A 16,329-nucleotide genomic window follows, 5' to 3' on the forward strand; every position below is an offset into this window, starting at 1 on the left:
TGCAAGCCTGGCTCAAGTAGTAGAGAATCTGCATTGTAAGTGTGAGGCACTGAGTTCACGTTCCAGTACAGTAAGCAGGGAGGTGTGAGAAGCAAAAGTGGTTAAATTTAATCAAAGTATGTTATATGCACATTTACTTTTTTTGGGGAGGGGGGAGAGGAGGTGGGAATTCAGGGCCTGGGAACTGTCCCTGAGCTTCTTTTGCTCAAGGCTAGCACTCTACCATTTGAGTTACAGAGCCACTCCCAGCTTCTTTTGAGTAGTTCATTGGAAATAAGAGTCTCATGGACTTGCCTGCCTGGGCTGGCTTTGAACTGCGATCCTCAGATCTCAGCCTCACTAATAGCTAGAATTATAGATGTGAACCACGGGTGCCTGGCTGCAGCTATATTTTTAAAACTAAAAGGAAAAAAGCTGGGCATTAGTGGGTCAAACCTGTAGTCCTAGCTACTCAGGAGGTTGAGACTTGAGGATTGAGGTTAGAAGCCAGCCCAGGCAGAAACGTCCCCATGAGACTCTTATTTCCATTTAACCACTTGAAAACTGGAAGTGGCGCTGTGATTCAAAGTGGTAGAGCACTAGACTTGAGCAAAAGAACTCAGGGGCGATGCCCCAGGCCTGAGTTCAAGGCCTCACAACTGACATATATAAATAAATACATAAATAAATGGAAAAAAGGAAAGTCTCTCCTCACATACTTTTACAGAATCGACAATCATTTAGATGAGAAAACTGTTCATTAAATGGAAAAAAGGAAAGTCTCTCCTCACATACTTTTACAGAATCGACAATCATTTAGATGAGAAAACTGTTCATCAAGATGTCAGTTCCACATGTAGTTGATTACTGGTTTATGTATCATGTTAAAGCTTTAACTATATGATATTTTAACACCAGAAAATGAAAAATTCTACTTAATACTATTTAATAATTTTTTTTTCATGAGGCTGACACAATAACCTTTTTCTCTTTGGTCCTCTGTCCCTACTAGGCACAAAACTTTTTCTTTGCCTTTGAAAATAAGAAATAAATAGTGATTTGCAGGATTCTTTCAGAGTGGTCTTAATAGGACCTTTTCAGATCTTACAAATAATATTTAAAACCATATTTTATTTTTCTCTTGTGTTCAAGATTAATGGAGTAAGCATCTGATGAAATCTTCAATCTTTAATTATTTGTACTCAAAACCTTTTTTCCCTTTATCGTTAAGGCATAATTTTTTAGGAATTACCATTAAAATGTTAGTTTTCAATCTGTTTCCTTTAGTTTTCATGATCTGCGGTAAAACTTGACCTATAGACCTGAGGGTCAATTCTAACAGTCAAAGCCTGCTTTTCCACCTCCCTCTCCCCCCCCCCTTTTGAAGACAAGGTTTTATTATGTAGTCCAGGCTAGCCTCAAACTTATAATCCTCCTTTCTTAGCCAAGTACTGGGATTATAGTTGTGTACCACCCCATTGGCTGTATACATCTTGAGCTAATGTGTTTCTTTTCTCTCCCAGAATTCCTTCTGCTATTAGCTTTGATCTCTAATCTCTTTGCAGCCTGGTATGCATCGACTTTTATCATGAAACCTTTCCTAGGAAGTTTGCTGAAATTAAACACCAGTTTTCTGTGGCAAAATGGGTATCAATTTTGCCTCCCAAGCATTTGAGGACTGGAGAGATCTCATTTGAATATTAATTCTGTCACCTTCTAATTCTTTGACATGAGACAAATTATTCATGCTCAGTTAGTCATTTCATGTGTAAAATGAGACTAAAAGTTTTTTGACAAATGAGTTACTGCAGATCATAGTCATTATGCTGGTTAAATGTTTAGCACAAAGGGATAACAGGTGTTCTGTTTGGTAGTACTAGTTAATATTGCTTGTGGTAAGGATGATGTTGAGTATATAGTTCATGGCTAGGTCATTGATATAGCTCTGCGATTCTATCACTTTTTTTTTTTTTTTGGTGCAGGAGCTTGAACTCAGCCTGGGCGATGTTCTTGAGTTACTTTGCTCAAGGCTAGTGCTTTACCACTTGAACCATAGCTCCGCTTCTAGCTTTTTTGGTAGTTATTGGAGGTAACAGTCTCAGTGGCTTTCCTACCTGGGCTGACTTTGAACTGTGATCTTCAGATCTCAGTCCTGAGTAGCTAAGGCTATGGGCATGAGCTACTGTGTCTGGTAGAAGAACTTCTCTTTATGGAGATAGATAAGAATGTCTTTACATAGCAAACAGGAAGCAGAGCTCACTTTTTTGAAGGCTTCTGGCTCTGTTCTATCAAATCCACAAAATTTTCATGGCTTTTCTGGACCATTCTTTCTGTTCCCATTATCTGTAAGGGGAGCCTTCGATATGTATTCTGAGACATGTTCTGAAATTCTAAACAGTGATTTGAATGACTTATTTATTAATTTTGAATAATGTTTTGAGTTGATCCCTACAGGTTTCTAAACATCAGTAGCCAAGATTGAGATAAATAATTTTTCACATACTTCACACTCAGTGTGTGAAACACTTAAGCTCGACAGACATTTATTAATATATCTCCCATATTATAGTTATTTTATAGTTGCTGGATTTACACAGATGAGTAAAGTAGGGCTTCTGCTTTTGAGTTAAGGGTTAATTTGAGACATGGAAATGGGATGTTTCAGTGGATGATTTGTTCTCCAGTGACAGTAAGGTTGGAGTCTTTGGGGTCACAGGAGAGGGTAACTGAAGGGAAGACATAAATCTCAACCCATGACCTGTCTCGGAAGAAAAAAATGGTTGATAGGTTTGATTCAGAGTCAGAGACCCAGCCCAAAGTGGCTTCCATGTTGATGAGAAATAACTGCCTGTGAAGTTTAGGGGTGGCTTGATGCCCAGGTGCTAACGGTGCCTTCTGAGGCTCTCATTTACCTATGTCCTTAGAAAAGTCAAGTGGCCTCTGTGATCCCAGAACTTACTGTGCAGGAAGTATAACTTTTTTTTTTTAAGTTGAGCTCAACTTAGGGATTTGGTTTCTCATTTGCTGTGATTTGTCTCTATAGCTTGTTAAACCCTTGCTTGGCTCTGCCACTGTGGCTAGTGGGATACGATTTAGTTTGTGTAAGCCAGAGCTTCCCCTCAATCTTAGAATGGGGTCTTGTAGCTTGCCTTAGCATTGGAGGACAGAATGGATGGTTGGGAAGAACTGAATAAATATTACTTAGAGCATAAAAGCGAGAGGTCTTTTATTTTTTTTTAAAAAGGAGCCATGTATTACAATGTATGTAAGAAATAGTAAGCAGTTAAGTGTTAATCTAGTATGTTCTGTGAATCTAATTATAAAAATAATAATGCAATTAAGTATTTGCCACTGCCAGACCTAGTTTCCATACACTAATTTCTAATTCTCCTAGTGAGGTACTGAATACACTGTCTTGAAGATGAGGAGACTTCAGCCTGAGCCTGAGCTTATGGCTGATAATTGGAACTGGAGTCAGATCAAGATTATCTGACTAGAGTCACCGCCTCTGGACTTCATGGTGTATTCAGTACTTTTGCCTGGGCTGCTAAGGAAAAACAAAAAGGGTGCTAGATTTCTCCGGGGTTTGTTTTCTTCAAGCCCAGAGTTTTATCCTATCCAACTGAGTCAGTAGTGGGTCTGAATAGTCTCTGTATCTTGTTAAACCTTTGATTTGTTTGGCTTTCCCACCAGACTTTTTGATACAGTGGAGGTAGATTAGCATTTCTGAGAGGTTTGTGGATATTATGGTGTGAGGGCCACATTGGATGCTACTGATGGTGCTGATCTGAGGGCCATATTTTGAGGACCACTTCATGGTCTTTGGGAGACTAAAGACTCCATGTTGAAATGAATATAACTTTTATTGGTATTTTTGTTGGCAAATACTTTTGTGAACTCACAGACTTTAATAATATAGATACCAGGAATATATTTGGTTACTGTAATATCCTCTTCCATACGTCAAGGTCATTCTATAAGTGTTTCATATACAAAAATATATTTAAGCATGTAATTTTTTCTACAGAATGTTAATAGAAAAAGTAACATGAATACGTATATTTTCACACCTAGTTAATAGTTATACAAGTATAACCTCTTTGGTGGATTATTTGAAGGTCAAGTTGCAGACTTTAGTACCACTTTACCCATAAATACTTTAACACACATCTTCCTGTATTTTCTCTTACATTATTACAGTACTGCTATCACAGTGAAGAAATTATTCCCCCAAGTTACCTAAAATGCAATCATATTCAAATTTCTCTACTTGTCCCAATATGTCTTGCATATCTGCTTAATTTTTGGTACCAGCATCCAGTCAAGCACAATCACACATTAAAGGTTAGGTTCTGCATTATATAATACAGTAAAAGTTTTGTTTGCTGTAACAAATATCCAAACTTAATGAAGGCTTAAAGAAGGAAGATGGTTATTTCAGTTCTATTTAATCACCTGGAGATAAGGTGGTGCAGGTCTGGAAAGATGCTATGTTTTCCTCAATATGTGACTTCATCTGAGGCCAAGACACCTGCTGTACCCCATTATAATGGAGTCAGAGGGAGAGCAGTGTCTGTACCTGAGAGATGTTCAGATAATGTCTGCTCCTGCCTCATCATGCGCTATAGTCTATAACAGAGTACCACAGGCTTTAGTTTGGATGGACATGTGTCTACTAGTATCAAGAAAGAATGGCTGTGGGTGGGAATAATATATAGTAAATAGCTATAGTAAATCCACACAGTAACTCATGTCTTTTATAACATTTCTTTTTTTGAGGCATATAGGTCTAATAATTGCTCCTACAATGAATCCAGATTATCCTTTAAAAAAATTGTTTGGTACATATCTTGTAGATGATCTGGTTACTTCCATTCGTTAGTTGTCACTGCTCACAGCTGGCAGTGTCTTCATCCTTTCTGATTTGCTGTTTTCCTCTGGGCTGGGTAAGCAGGTAATGAAAACCCTCATTTCATGATGTAATTCATTGTGTCTTATATGTTCTCTTTAATCTTAAGGAGTCTGACAACCTCTGACTTTGAAGCTCTTTCTTTTTCACCAGCTCCACTGAAGTATAATAAATAATAATTGAATACCTTCCATGTGTACAATGTGACATATAATAAAGTGAATTAGCATATCCATCCACCCCTTCACATAGATACCTTTTTTAGTAATGCCCCTTTCCTCCCCTTTTCTCTTCTTGTTTGCATGTGGGTACCCAGCTTCCCATTTATCCTTTCTCTATTATAATTCTTGGTACCTTAGCATAAGATGAATTGATAACCTTGGAGCTCTTGTTTAGATACACTCATTTAACTAATGAGAGGGCTGAAGCTCCTAGGGATAGCAGTTTTTTAAAGTAGATTTTTGTTTATAAAAAGTACAATGGTTAGAACTATCATTAAAATAGGAATCATTGCTCCGGATCTTCCACTTATAAAAAGTTTGCCATGATTTTACTTAAAGACCTTGTAGCTTGGATTAAACCTCTAGGAGGTATTGTTACCTTATTCCCTCTCTCTGGGAATGGTTCAGATATATGCTTACTAAATGTTCATTTATTAGACAGTATTTAATTTGACATACCACTCATACTAGTTAAGCCTGATTAGCATCTTCTATCAGTCAAGATGGGCTGAAGTATGTTGCACTCATAAGCAAAAAATTGTCTCTTTTCCTCTGTAAACAAGTCTGTAGTCAATATGTGTTCCTTTGAAAATTGCCCAGCTATGTGGTTGTCATTAATCAGATATAACTATGACAATATAATCTATTTAAATACAATTTAATTTCTTTATAAGCAGAGTTACTCCTTAAATTGAAATATATGATGCATAATATTGTCATTGCTACAGTAAATATGGGCTAGGGATGACTAACAACTAGGAGATTGATCTTTTCCCTTAAAGAGTGGCTTAATTTTTCTCCAGTACAGCTTTCCCCTGTGTGATTGGTTATGTGATAGTAACTATATCTTTCTCAGGTTAGGGAACACGGTATCATAGAAATTATCATTATGTCAGTACATTTCATAAACTGTATCAGTACTGATAGAGGACATGCTGTAATCAGTCTGTAAGACAGGGATCTTAACATTGATACTTTTCATTCTTAACAATGTGGGTTGTACAAAATGAATACCTAAGATAAGGCCTTTTGATCTCGTGTGTGTGTGTGTGTGTGTGTGTGTGTGTGTGTGTTCTGAATCTAAGCCTTGTGCATTGTGCTGCACTCCCAGTGCTGTCTGTTGTCTTTGATGTCTAAGTCATTTTAAACTATGAGACTGACATAAAGGTAAGTAGTTCTAGCTGGGTGTCAGTGGCTCATTCCTGTAATCCTAGCTACTCAGGAGGCTGAGATCTGAGGATCATGGTTCAAAGCCAACCCGGGTAGGAAAGTCTATGAGACTCATCTCCAGTTAACCACCAGAAGACTGGAAGTGGAGCTTTGGCATAAGTGGTAGAGCTCTAGCCTTGAGCTGAAGAGCTCAGGGACAGTGCCCAGGCCCAGAGTTCAAGCCCCACAACCCTCCCCCCCCAAAGGTAAGTGGTTCTATGAAGAATTGTTTTAAATTTTGAATTTAGAAAAAAAGATTTATTATAAAAAGTCATAATTGTTCTCAGTGCTCATATTGACCAAATTTTATCAATGCGGTCAAATAAAAGTAAATGTACTTGAAGTTATAAAAATTGAAATGTATGTGCATTAATATCAATAACCCATTAGCTTCATTGGTTTGTAGTTTAAACTTTAAAATACTATGGGGTTGTCTAATAGGGAAAATTAATATTGACATATTTGTGGTGGATAGTGATAAATTAAGATTGTTGCTGGGCACCAGTGGTTCACACCTGTAGCCCTAGCTAGTCCGAGGCTGAGACCTGAGGATTGCAGTTTGAAGCTGGCCTGGGCAGGAAAGTCCATGAGACTCTTATCTCCAGTTAATCACAGAAAAAGCTTGAAGTGGCACTGTAGCTCAAGTGAAGGAGTGCTATCCTGGAGCAAAGGAGCTCAGGGACAGCATCCAGGCCCAGAGTGTAAGTCCCAGGACCAGCAAAACAAACAAAAACACCAAAAGAACAGATTATTTAATTTCCTCTCATTTCCTCTCATTTTAGGTAGAGACTTAATTTGCATCCAGTCTGTGGATGGGATGCTGATGGTGTTTGAGCAGGAAAGCTTTGCCTTTGGGAGGTTTCTCCCTGGTTTCCTGCTCCCTGGCCCTCTTGTATATAGTCCCCGAACAGATTCCTTCATCACTGTTTCTTCCTGCCGGCAAGTGGAAAGTTACAAGTAAGTCTGTATCTTCAACCTTTGCAGCCATGATTTTTTTTTATGTGTTTGGTACTGATTAATTATTTCCCACAAAGAGTTTGAATATTATTACAAAAGAAAAAGTGACTGGTTTCTTTGATAAAATATAACTGGGATGACTTTCGCTGTCCTTAGTGTAAGTATTAAGCACATTGCTACCACATAGAAAATGCTTGAATTTATCACCCTTGTATGTAAGATATCTGAAAGGCAATGTGCAGTATTGGATTGGAGCAGTATTTGTAGAGAGGCCTATTTCCTTCTACCAGGCCCACTTCCTAAAATTTTTGGAACTTCTCAGGTTGATTCCACTAGCTGAGGACCAGGTATTTAGCACTGTGGGGACATTTCATATTCAAACCATATCACTGTCCTTACCCTGGCTCTAAAAGAGGGTAATATTGTTCATTTTGACAAGTTCATTATAAAGATTAAGTGCATTTACATTGTATTAGCAATTATAAACAATGTAGAGATTATTTAAAGTATATAAGGAGAAGCTGGGCACTAGTGGCTCATGCCTGTAATCCTAGCTACTCAGGAGGCTGACATCTGATGATCGCGGTTCAAAGGCAGCCCAGGCAGGAAAGTCCATGAGACTCTTATCTCTAATAAACCGCCCAGAAAACTGGAAGTGGCACAGTGGCTCAAGTGGTAGAGTGCTCACCTTGAGCTGAAGAACTGAGGGGCAGCGTTCAGGCCCAGAGTTCAAGCCCCATGACTGACAAAAAAAAAAAAAACTTTTTAAGGAGGGTTTAGGATGCAGCTTCTTAGTAGAGCACTTGCCTATTAGGTATAAGGCTCTGGGTTTGATCCCCAGAACTACAAAGAATAAAAAAGCACACAGGGGGATGTGTATAGTTTACCTCCAAGGGATTAGAGCATCTGCAGACTTTGGTATTGTAAGGAGTTGTGATGTCCCAGAGCTAGTGCCTTGTGGTGTGAGGCAGTGACTGTATCGGCATTCAATGTTCTGTGTGTGTATGTGTGTTTGTGTGTATATACATGTATACATACATACATGCATGCATGCATATATTTCAGCCCCCATATGTGTGTGTGTATATATATATATATATTCAGGCTACAGCAGAGCTTTGTCTGCAGCACTGAGGAGGCTTTGAGCAGAGGCGGGACTTACTTCTAAGTGAGAACCAAGTATAGGAAGGTCCTAGGAGTATATTACAGTGACTGTTTTCTTCCCTCTCTCTGCTTCCACCTCTCAGAACCTGCATCGCCTCCTAGTACCTTGCTAAATAGGTAACAGGCTTTAAAAATAAGCAATTATGGTGTTCATTTTAGTTGACTATTTTAAAAGAAGGTTCTGTTTTTCACCAGGCCTTAGGCTCTGGCCTTGAGTAAATATATGTATTTTCCATCTATGATAAAGACTTTTCTCTTTCTCAACTTTTTCTCAGCCTGTCCCCTGTGTCTGACCTGCTTTTCCTTTCTTCCTTCTTTGAACATGAAGATTCTATCTGGAAGCCTCTTTGCTCCCTGAGTTCTTCCTTGATCATCTGCATAGTGTCTCATCCTCCTTAATTCATAGAGTAGCTGTTCAGCAATTCCCTTAAGTTTTTTGGTGCTTCATGCTTTCTCTGATATATAATACTTGCTTCTTGGTTTTTCTTCCTGGTCAAGTGTAATTGCCCACATGGAAGGAATTTTGTAGCCTCTGAGGAGCCTGGAACTTTTGCCTTTGAACTAAAAGCAGGTGTTCAGCAGGAAGTATTTGGAGGACTGACAACATATAAAGAAAGCTTTGTTTGTTTCGGCATCTTGTAGTGCAAGTGATTGTCCCTGGCAATAGGAAGAACTTGTGAGCTGTTACAGAAATAGTTGTCCCTGGTGTCCTCTTCCAGTAAAGTTCTTCAGGTTAAACAGCAGGGTTTCAAAATCACCTGCTACCCCCCTGAGGTGACAACTATGTTTCACTTGCAGATAACTGATCAGAGGGTTTGCTGCTGCCCTATAGTCAGGGCACATCTTAGCTCCTTGCTGCTATGTTATGCTCTATGTGGAAGGGCATTGAATTCTGTGCTGGGGTCTGACTGCTGTGCTCCAGGGATCCAAAAGCACCATACTCTTTTGGATGTGCCCTGTTTGTGTTCTGAGAAGGTGTCAGGCCTATCCCAAAGTCTTTCTGTACTGGCTGGCACAGCAGCCTCCAAAGGAAGGCTTTTTCTTCAGTTTCTATCACTGAACTCATATGAGTGGTAATTAAAAATTCCAAGTGTATTCTTTATTTCAACTTTCTAAGTCTGCTTGAAATTGTTTTGTTTGGGGACCATATTTTTGTTTAGATTATTGGCCACAATTAAGAGGTTAAAATACATGCAATTGTGAGTTTGTTGTCATTAAGTTTACTGTCTGGTGTGTTAAAGTAATGAAATACTCTTGTGAGTTGTCTTCCAGAAAAACAAATGGTTCATCCTTGGAAACCAGGTGTCAGTTTGGCTGAGTCTCTGCCTGCTATTTTGATGTTAACGAGGCCACTTTTAGGGGCTCTCATACCCTCAGATGAAATAATAACTGCAGTTACATTTATAGTTACATAAGAAACATCAAATAGCTCAGGGAGGTTTGGATTTTGCAACTATCTCATTAATATCCATAGCATCCTTGGTAGGGTAGCACCTGATGGTTAGCTAATTGCCTGAGGTGAGACCTAGGCAGGACTCACTTTGAGGGGCTGTTACTGTCTCTGTTACAGTGAGCTGGATAGAAGTTGGAATGCAGTGTCTAATATTTGATCCTTTTGGAAGCTGAGATTTTGAAGGTCAGACTCAGATGATGAAGAGACTTTTGCTGTAGCCACCTTTGGAGTTTTTTTAGTATGCTTTTACCAGGCTGGGATCTTCTCCCTGCCACCTTTTCTGTCTCATTTCCCATGACTCACTCTTCCTTGCCCACATACCTCAAGCCCTCCTGTGGCCTTTCATGTCTCTTTTATGGCTACATGCCTTCACATGTGCTGTTGCCCTTGCCAACAGGCTACTTGTTTCTTTACCAGTATAGCATCTTCTTTTTTTCAATGGTGTTGTTTGAACTCAGTTCCTTGTGCTTGCTAGGCTGAGACCCTATTGTTAAGACATATCCAGCTCTCTCTTTCACTGTTTTTGTTGTTGTTTTGTCTGTCATGGGGCTTGAACTCTGGGCTTGGGTGCTGTCCCTGCACTCCAGCTCAAGGCGAGCACTCTACTGCTTGAGCCACAGCACTACTTCCGGTTTTCTAGTGCTTTTTGTTTCTATGGGGGGGCGGTTCCGGTCGTGGGGCCTGAACTCTGGGCCTGGGCACTGTCCCTCAGCTCTTCAGCTCAAGGCTAGTGCTCTACCACTTGAGCCATAGTGCCACTTCCGGCTTTTTCTTTTTGCTTATGTGGTGCTGAGGAATCGAACTCAGGGCCTCATGCATGCAAGGCAAGCGCTCTACCACTGAGCCACCTTCCCAGCCCTTCTAGTGGTTTTTATTGGAGATAAGAGTCTCACGGACTTTCCTGCCCAGGCTGGCTTTGAACCGTGATCCTCAGATCTCAGCCTCCTGAGTAGCTAGGATTAAAGGCGTGAGCCACCAGTGCCCGGCTTCACTGGTTATTTTTAAGACAGGGTCTTGCTTCATGACAGAGCAAGCACGTGAGCAATAATCACCTACTTTAAGGCTTCCCTTCATTGCTGGGTTACAGGTGTGTGCCACCATGTTCTGTTTCCCTTAGCAATAACAGTCGGCCTGGGCAGTCCTGGTCATACAATCCTTCCCTCTTACGGATGTATACTATTTCTTTGCTCAGCTATAGGTTGAGAAGGATCTTTTGAACTTTTGTGCCTTGAACTGCAATCTTCACTTTCTTAGCCTACCGTTATAGGTGTGAGTTGCCAGTGTCAGTGTGATAAATTTTTACTCATCTTTTGAAACTTAGCCTTCTCTTCCTGAACTTCTATCACAAGCACATCTCCTACACAACTCCTTGCTTCTGCCACCAGCTTCCTCAGGATGTGTGCCTACTGTCTGTGAGCACAGGTACTCTGAGCTGTGCCTACTGGCTGTATCTGAATCCACATCACACATGTGGAAGGGCTTAAGTCCAGATACTTGATTCTCCATTGTTCTGCATGCTACATACAGAGGGAATGAGCTGCAGGTATTAGCTGCCAGCCTGGTAAAATCTATCTTATTTCATTCTAGCATCTTGATGAAATTAGAGCTTTTTTTAATCAGTATTTTTTTTCTTGATTGAGATAAAATGGCTTTAGAGTTGCTGTTTGCCTTAGTGTATTTTGTAACACTAGAACTGAATATCCAAGGCTGGGTATTTTTAAAATACAGTTTATTTCTTATAGTTCTAGATGTTGGGAAGTCCAAGATTATTAGTCCACCCTCTCATGAGACCATTTATTTATAATGTTTACCCATGACATGCTTCATATGTTTAATTTGTGCTTTTTTTGTGTGCCAGCACTGGACCTAGACCTCAGGGCCTGCGCACTTTCTCAGAGCTATTGTCACTCAGGACTAGTACTCAGATCCACTTGCATCTTTTTGGTAGTTAATGGGAGAGAAGAGTCTGCAAAGAGAAGAGAAACTGCGATCCTCAGATCTCAGCTTCCTGAGTAGCTAGGATTAAGGCATGAATCACTGGCATCTGGCTACATTTGTACTTTGTAGAATTATTTACCCCTTTTCCATCTGTTTTGTACAGGTACCAAGTACTTGCTTTTGCAACAGATGCAGATAAAAAGCAGGAGACTGAGCAGCAAAAACTTGGCTCTGGAAAAAGACTAATTGTAAGGCCTTTGTTAAAATGATTTCAGTAATTTCCTATCTAATCATGTTTGTTAAGAATAAGAATTCCTGGGAAAAGGGCTGGGAATGTGGCTTAGTGATAGAGTGCTTGCCTAGCATGCATGAAACCCTGGGTTCAATTCCTCAGTACCACATAAAGAGAAAAAACCAGAAAAGTGGTGCTGTGGCTCAAGTGGTAGAGTGCTGTTCTTGAGCAAAAGAAGCTCAGGGACAGAGCTCAGGCCCTGAGTTCAAGCCTTGGGACTGGCCAAAAAAAAAAAAAATTCCTGGGAAGAAAATCAGAAATATGTTTTATTCATTTCTGTTTTGTATGTACTATTATGTCAATGATATCAAAATTTAATATTGGCTGTATGATTTACTGATGATTAAATTTAACTTGCAAGGTAAATACAGTAGCTTTTTGAAAATTAAGTTTAACTGATAAATGAAAGCATAAAATCTCATATTAATGCTATACTTTGTGATGTTTTGAAATATGTGCACATTGTTTATGTTTAAATAAGGTTAGGCAAATTAACTTCTCAAACTTTCACCCTTTTTTATGATGAAAATAGTTAAAGCCCTTCCTTTCTTCCAGCTTTTGGGGCACACAGTACCTTACTGTTAGCTATAATCACCATGCTGTTCAGTAACACACAACTCCTTCTCATTCTGGTCTAACTGTAATTTTTCTATAACTAAATAAGTTATTGTCTAATTAGCTTGATGCTTCCTCCCCAAATAGCAATTTTCTTATAGAAGTTTTTCAGAGAAGCAGAAGTCTTTTTCATGAGTATTTTTGAATCACTGAATTCCTAATACTATTTGGTAAGAGATGGTATAAAACCTGCTGGGGTCTATAAAATACCAGATCCCAAGATAGAAAACAAACAGAACTCAAAAAGGAAGTAAAGGAAAATTTACTTTTGTGTTTTGATTAAAGCAGCTAGTTAAATTAATTTGCATTTAATATGAAGATGGACCGAACTTTTGTGTTCTTAGCTACTAAGTTAACCTAGGGTTTTGCTTTGCAGGTGGATTGGACTCTAAATATTGGAGAGCAAGCCCTGGATATATGCATTGTCTCTTTCAGTCCATCAGCATCTTCTCTTTTTGTCCTTGGTGAGAGGAACCTCTTTTGCCTCAAGGATAATGGACAGATTCGCTTCATGAAGAAGCTTGACTGTAGCCCAAGTTGTTTCTTACCATACTGCTCAGGTGTGCAGAGAGTTTTCTTTTATCTTTTCCATATGTCAAGGGTATGTTAGACATACTAGAGAAAGCCAAACTCATGCACATGTTTTAAACATCCAGGAAAACAGTTTTATACTGAACAAGTAATGGAAATTTTAACTTTCAGTGCTAGAAGTTTGATAGAACACATATATTTGGTTCTGTCAGTTACCTTGCTTTGTAGAAAATGACATGTAGAACTTGCCTTTAGCGTGTATTAATTTGTTCCATAATTGGGTGTTCATGCTTCCGAGTGAGCATCACTTATGAACAGAGCAGTGATGTCTGATAGAATGACTTTATAAGACGGCTTAGAAAGTCATTAGATTAAATGTTAATGAAATTTATACTTTCTGGTTGAAAAGTAAACATGTTAGTTGTTATCTAAACTTTTCAAATTTGTAAAATGACTTGTTTCCTTTTGCTATGGATAGCTTGAAGTTGTAAAGTTCTTTTTGAAAAATAATTTTTATTACCTAAAAATCTGTATGTGTTAAAATTAAGATGTTAATGTCATAAGTCATCTTAAAGAGATATAATGTACAGTTTCACTTGCCTGTTTTCTTACTTTCTGTGTCTTCAACCCACAGTTTCTGAAGGAACGATCAATACTTTGATTGGAAACCATAGTAGCATGTTGCAGATTTATCAGGATGTGACACTGAAGTGGGCTACTCAGCTCCCTCATGTACCTGTGGCAGTAAGAGTTGGCTCATTTCAGTAAGTGGTTGATTTTAACAGATTAAAGGATCTTAGCCAAGGAATTCTCTAGAAGCCTTGTGAAATAATGTCAAGTGAATTTACAAAAAAATGACATGAATTATAGTGTGAATGTCAGTAGCAGAAGTAATTTAAAATATAACTTGTTAAGAGAGAAGTACTGCACGGTGCCAGTGGCTCATGCCTATAATCCTAGCTACTCAAAAGGATGAAATCTGAGGATCGTGGTCCAAAGCCAGGCCAGGCAGGAACAGGAAAGTCCATTAGACTCTTATCTCCAATAAACTACTCAGAAAACAGGAAGTGGTGCTATGGCTCAAGTGTAGAGTGCTAGCCTTGAGCTGAAGAGCTGAGGGATAGCTCCCAAGCCCAGAGTTAAAGCCCCAGGACTGACCTCTGAGAGAGAGAGAGAGGAGGATGTAAGAATACCTTAATTAGTGTCACTATTTAGTTTCATTTCTTATTTGTGTGTCTTAGGTAGAGATTATTTGTTGGTAGGACATATGGGTATTATATTGTTCATAATGTTTCAACTTGTTTCATACTTTATTACAATGTGTAACTGGCTACTGATCATGTGTTGAAGTAGTTTAGATGTTTAATAGGACTTTTTAAAATGACAGATCAAATCTATATTTAGCATTAAACTTACAAAATTTGACAAATAGCTGAGAAAGGGGAAACCATTTCTCAGTGAGTGATTTTTCAAGGTCATTGGTATAATGGCAAGATCCTGAAAAACTATTCAACATCTCAAATTGAAAATCTCAGCTAGTGTCTAAAAACACAACTTTCTCCAAAGCTCCATGGATTTCCTCATCTGTTCAGTTTTGTTTATTTTAATATCTTATTGAACATACAATGATATCTTCAGTGACACCAAGGGGTCAATACTAATACTGTTGAAGGGCCATTCATATTTGTACTAATGGGTCATCTAAAGCCATGTTGTAAAACAAGAAATAACTGTTTGGAAAACACTGTATTTTTGAAAGAAGTTACATCCCTATGTTTTGTGAGAGTGGATTGTCTTAAGTAGAATTGATGTGCACTTACACTTGGTCAATTTTTATCTGTAGAGTAATTGAACAATTTGAAATTGGTTGTTACAATGTTCACTATCTGGTGTTCTCAAATCCACTATACCGACTATTGGCATGCTGCATCAGACTGACTTAGCAGGGTTTAGAACAGGAGTCATTTCTTGTCAGCAGGGTATGGTCAGGTGATTTCTTCTGAGGGAGCAATTCTTACTACAGTCTGTATGACCATACAAGTGCTGTTCTCTTTGGCCTAACAAGTGACATCTCAGGTACAAGAAGAATGACCTATACCTGTATGTATGTGGCCCATCTTGGCTCTTCTGCTCCATGTTCTTCAGGAGCTAGTGTCTTTAATCTTAAAAGTCACATAGTTTCTGTGTATTTTGGGCATATGAGAATGATGGAGAGAATGACTTCTGGAGAGTATTTCATTGATATACATAGCATATGTACACATTGCATAAATATGAGACTTTCAGCGCACTTTGTTTACTCAGAAGTGTAAACATATGGCTTCTTAGTAGATATGTATTGTTAATTTATAGTTTCTAATCCACATGTAGTTTATAGATTAAGGATCTAGTAATAACTGAAGCTAGAATAAAAAATTAAATTTTTGTTGGGTGCCAGTGGCTCATGCCTATAATCCTAGCTACTCTGGTGGCTGAGATCTGAGGATCACAGTTCAAAGCCAGCCCAGGCAGGAAAAGTTGGTGAGGCTTCCATTAACCACCAGAAAAACCAGAAGTGGAGCTGTGGCTCAAAGTGGTAGAGCTGTTAGCCTTGAACAAAAGAGCTCAGGGAAAGCGCCAGGCTCTGAATTCAAGTTCCACACCAACCAAAAAAAAAAAAGTTCCACATAGTACACATATGATGCTTACATTAAAGGTAATGTGTATTCTAAGTAGTAGAACTCTAGGTAAATTAAATTGTATTCTAGGTCCTTACATGTATGAGAGGACCTTCCTGTTTCTCGGCTTTTTCCATCTTAACTACAAACAGTAAGATGTGATAATTTCAGTAGTATTTTCCAAAACCAATACATAAAATAAATACCAATTATTTAATTAAAGGGTTTATTGTTTTTAATATGCCTTAAAAGGTTAAGATGATTTTTGAAGAGATTTTAGTGTAATTTTTTTCTTTCTTTCTTTCTTTCTTTATTTTAATTTAATTTAATTTTATTTGTGAACATACTGTACAGAGGGGTTACAATTGCATGGGCAGGATAATGCGTACATTTCTTACCAAGCA

General features: G+C 38.6%; 1 protein-coding gene across 5 annotated transcripts in view; it reads left to right on the plus strand.

Moving 5' to 3' along the window:
* Positions 1 to 16,329, plus strand: part of Bbs9 (Bardet-Biedl syndrome 9) — a 322,522-nt gene that overhangs the window by 66,901 nt on the left and 239,292 nt on the right. For all 5 annotated transcript variants that reach the window (XM_013035169.1, XM_013035167.1, XM_013035170.1 and 2 more), the window contains exons 6-9: positions 7,101 to 7,275; positions 11,994 to 12,078; positions 13,114 to 13,297; positions 13,903 to 14,032. In XM_013035169.1, the coding sequence (XP_012890623.1) occupies positions 7,101 to 7,275; positions 11,994 to 12,078; positions 13,114 to 13,297; positions 13,903 to 14,032 (574 nt within the window). The remainder of the gene's footprint in view (positions 1 to 7,100; positions 7,276 to 11,993; positions 12,079 to 13,113; positions 13,298 to 13,902; positions 14,033 to 16,329) is intronic.

Source organism: Dipodomys ordii, unplaced genomic scaffold, assembly GCF_000151885.1.
Source record: "Dipodomys ordii isolate 6190 unplaced genomic scaffold, Dord_2.0 Scaffold205, whole genome shotgun sequence".
Lineage (NCBI taxonomy): Eukaryota > Metazoa > Chordata > Mammalia > Rodentia > Heteromyidae > Dipodomys > Dipodomys ordii.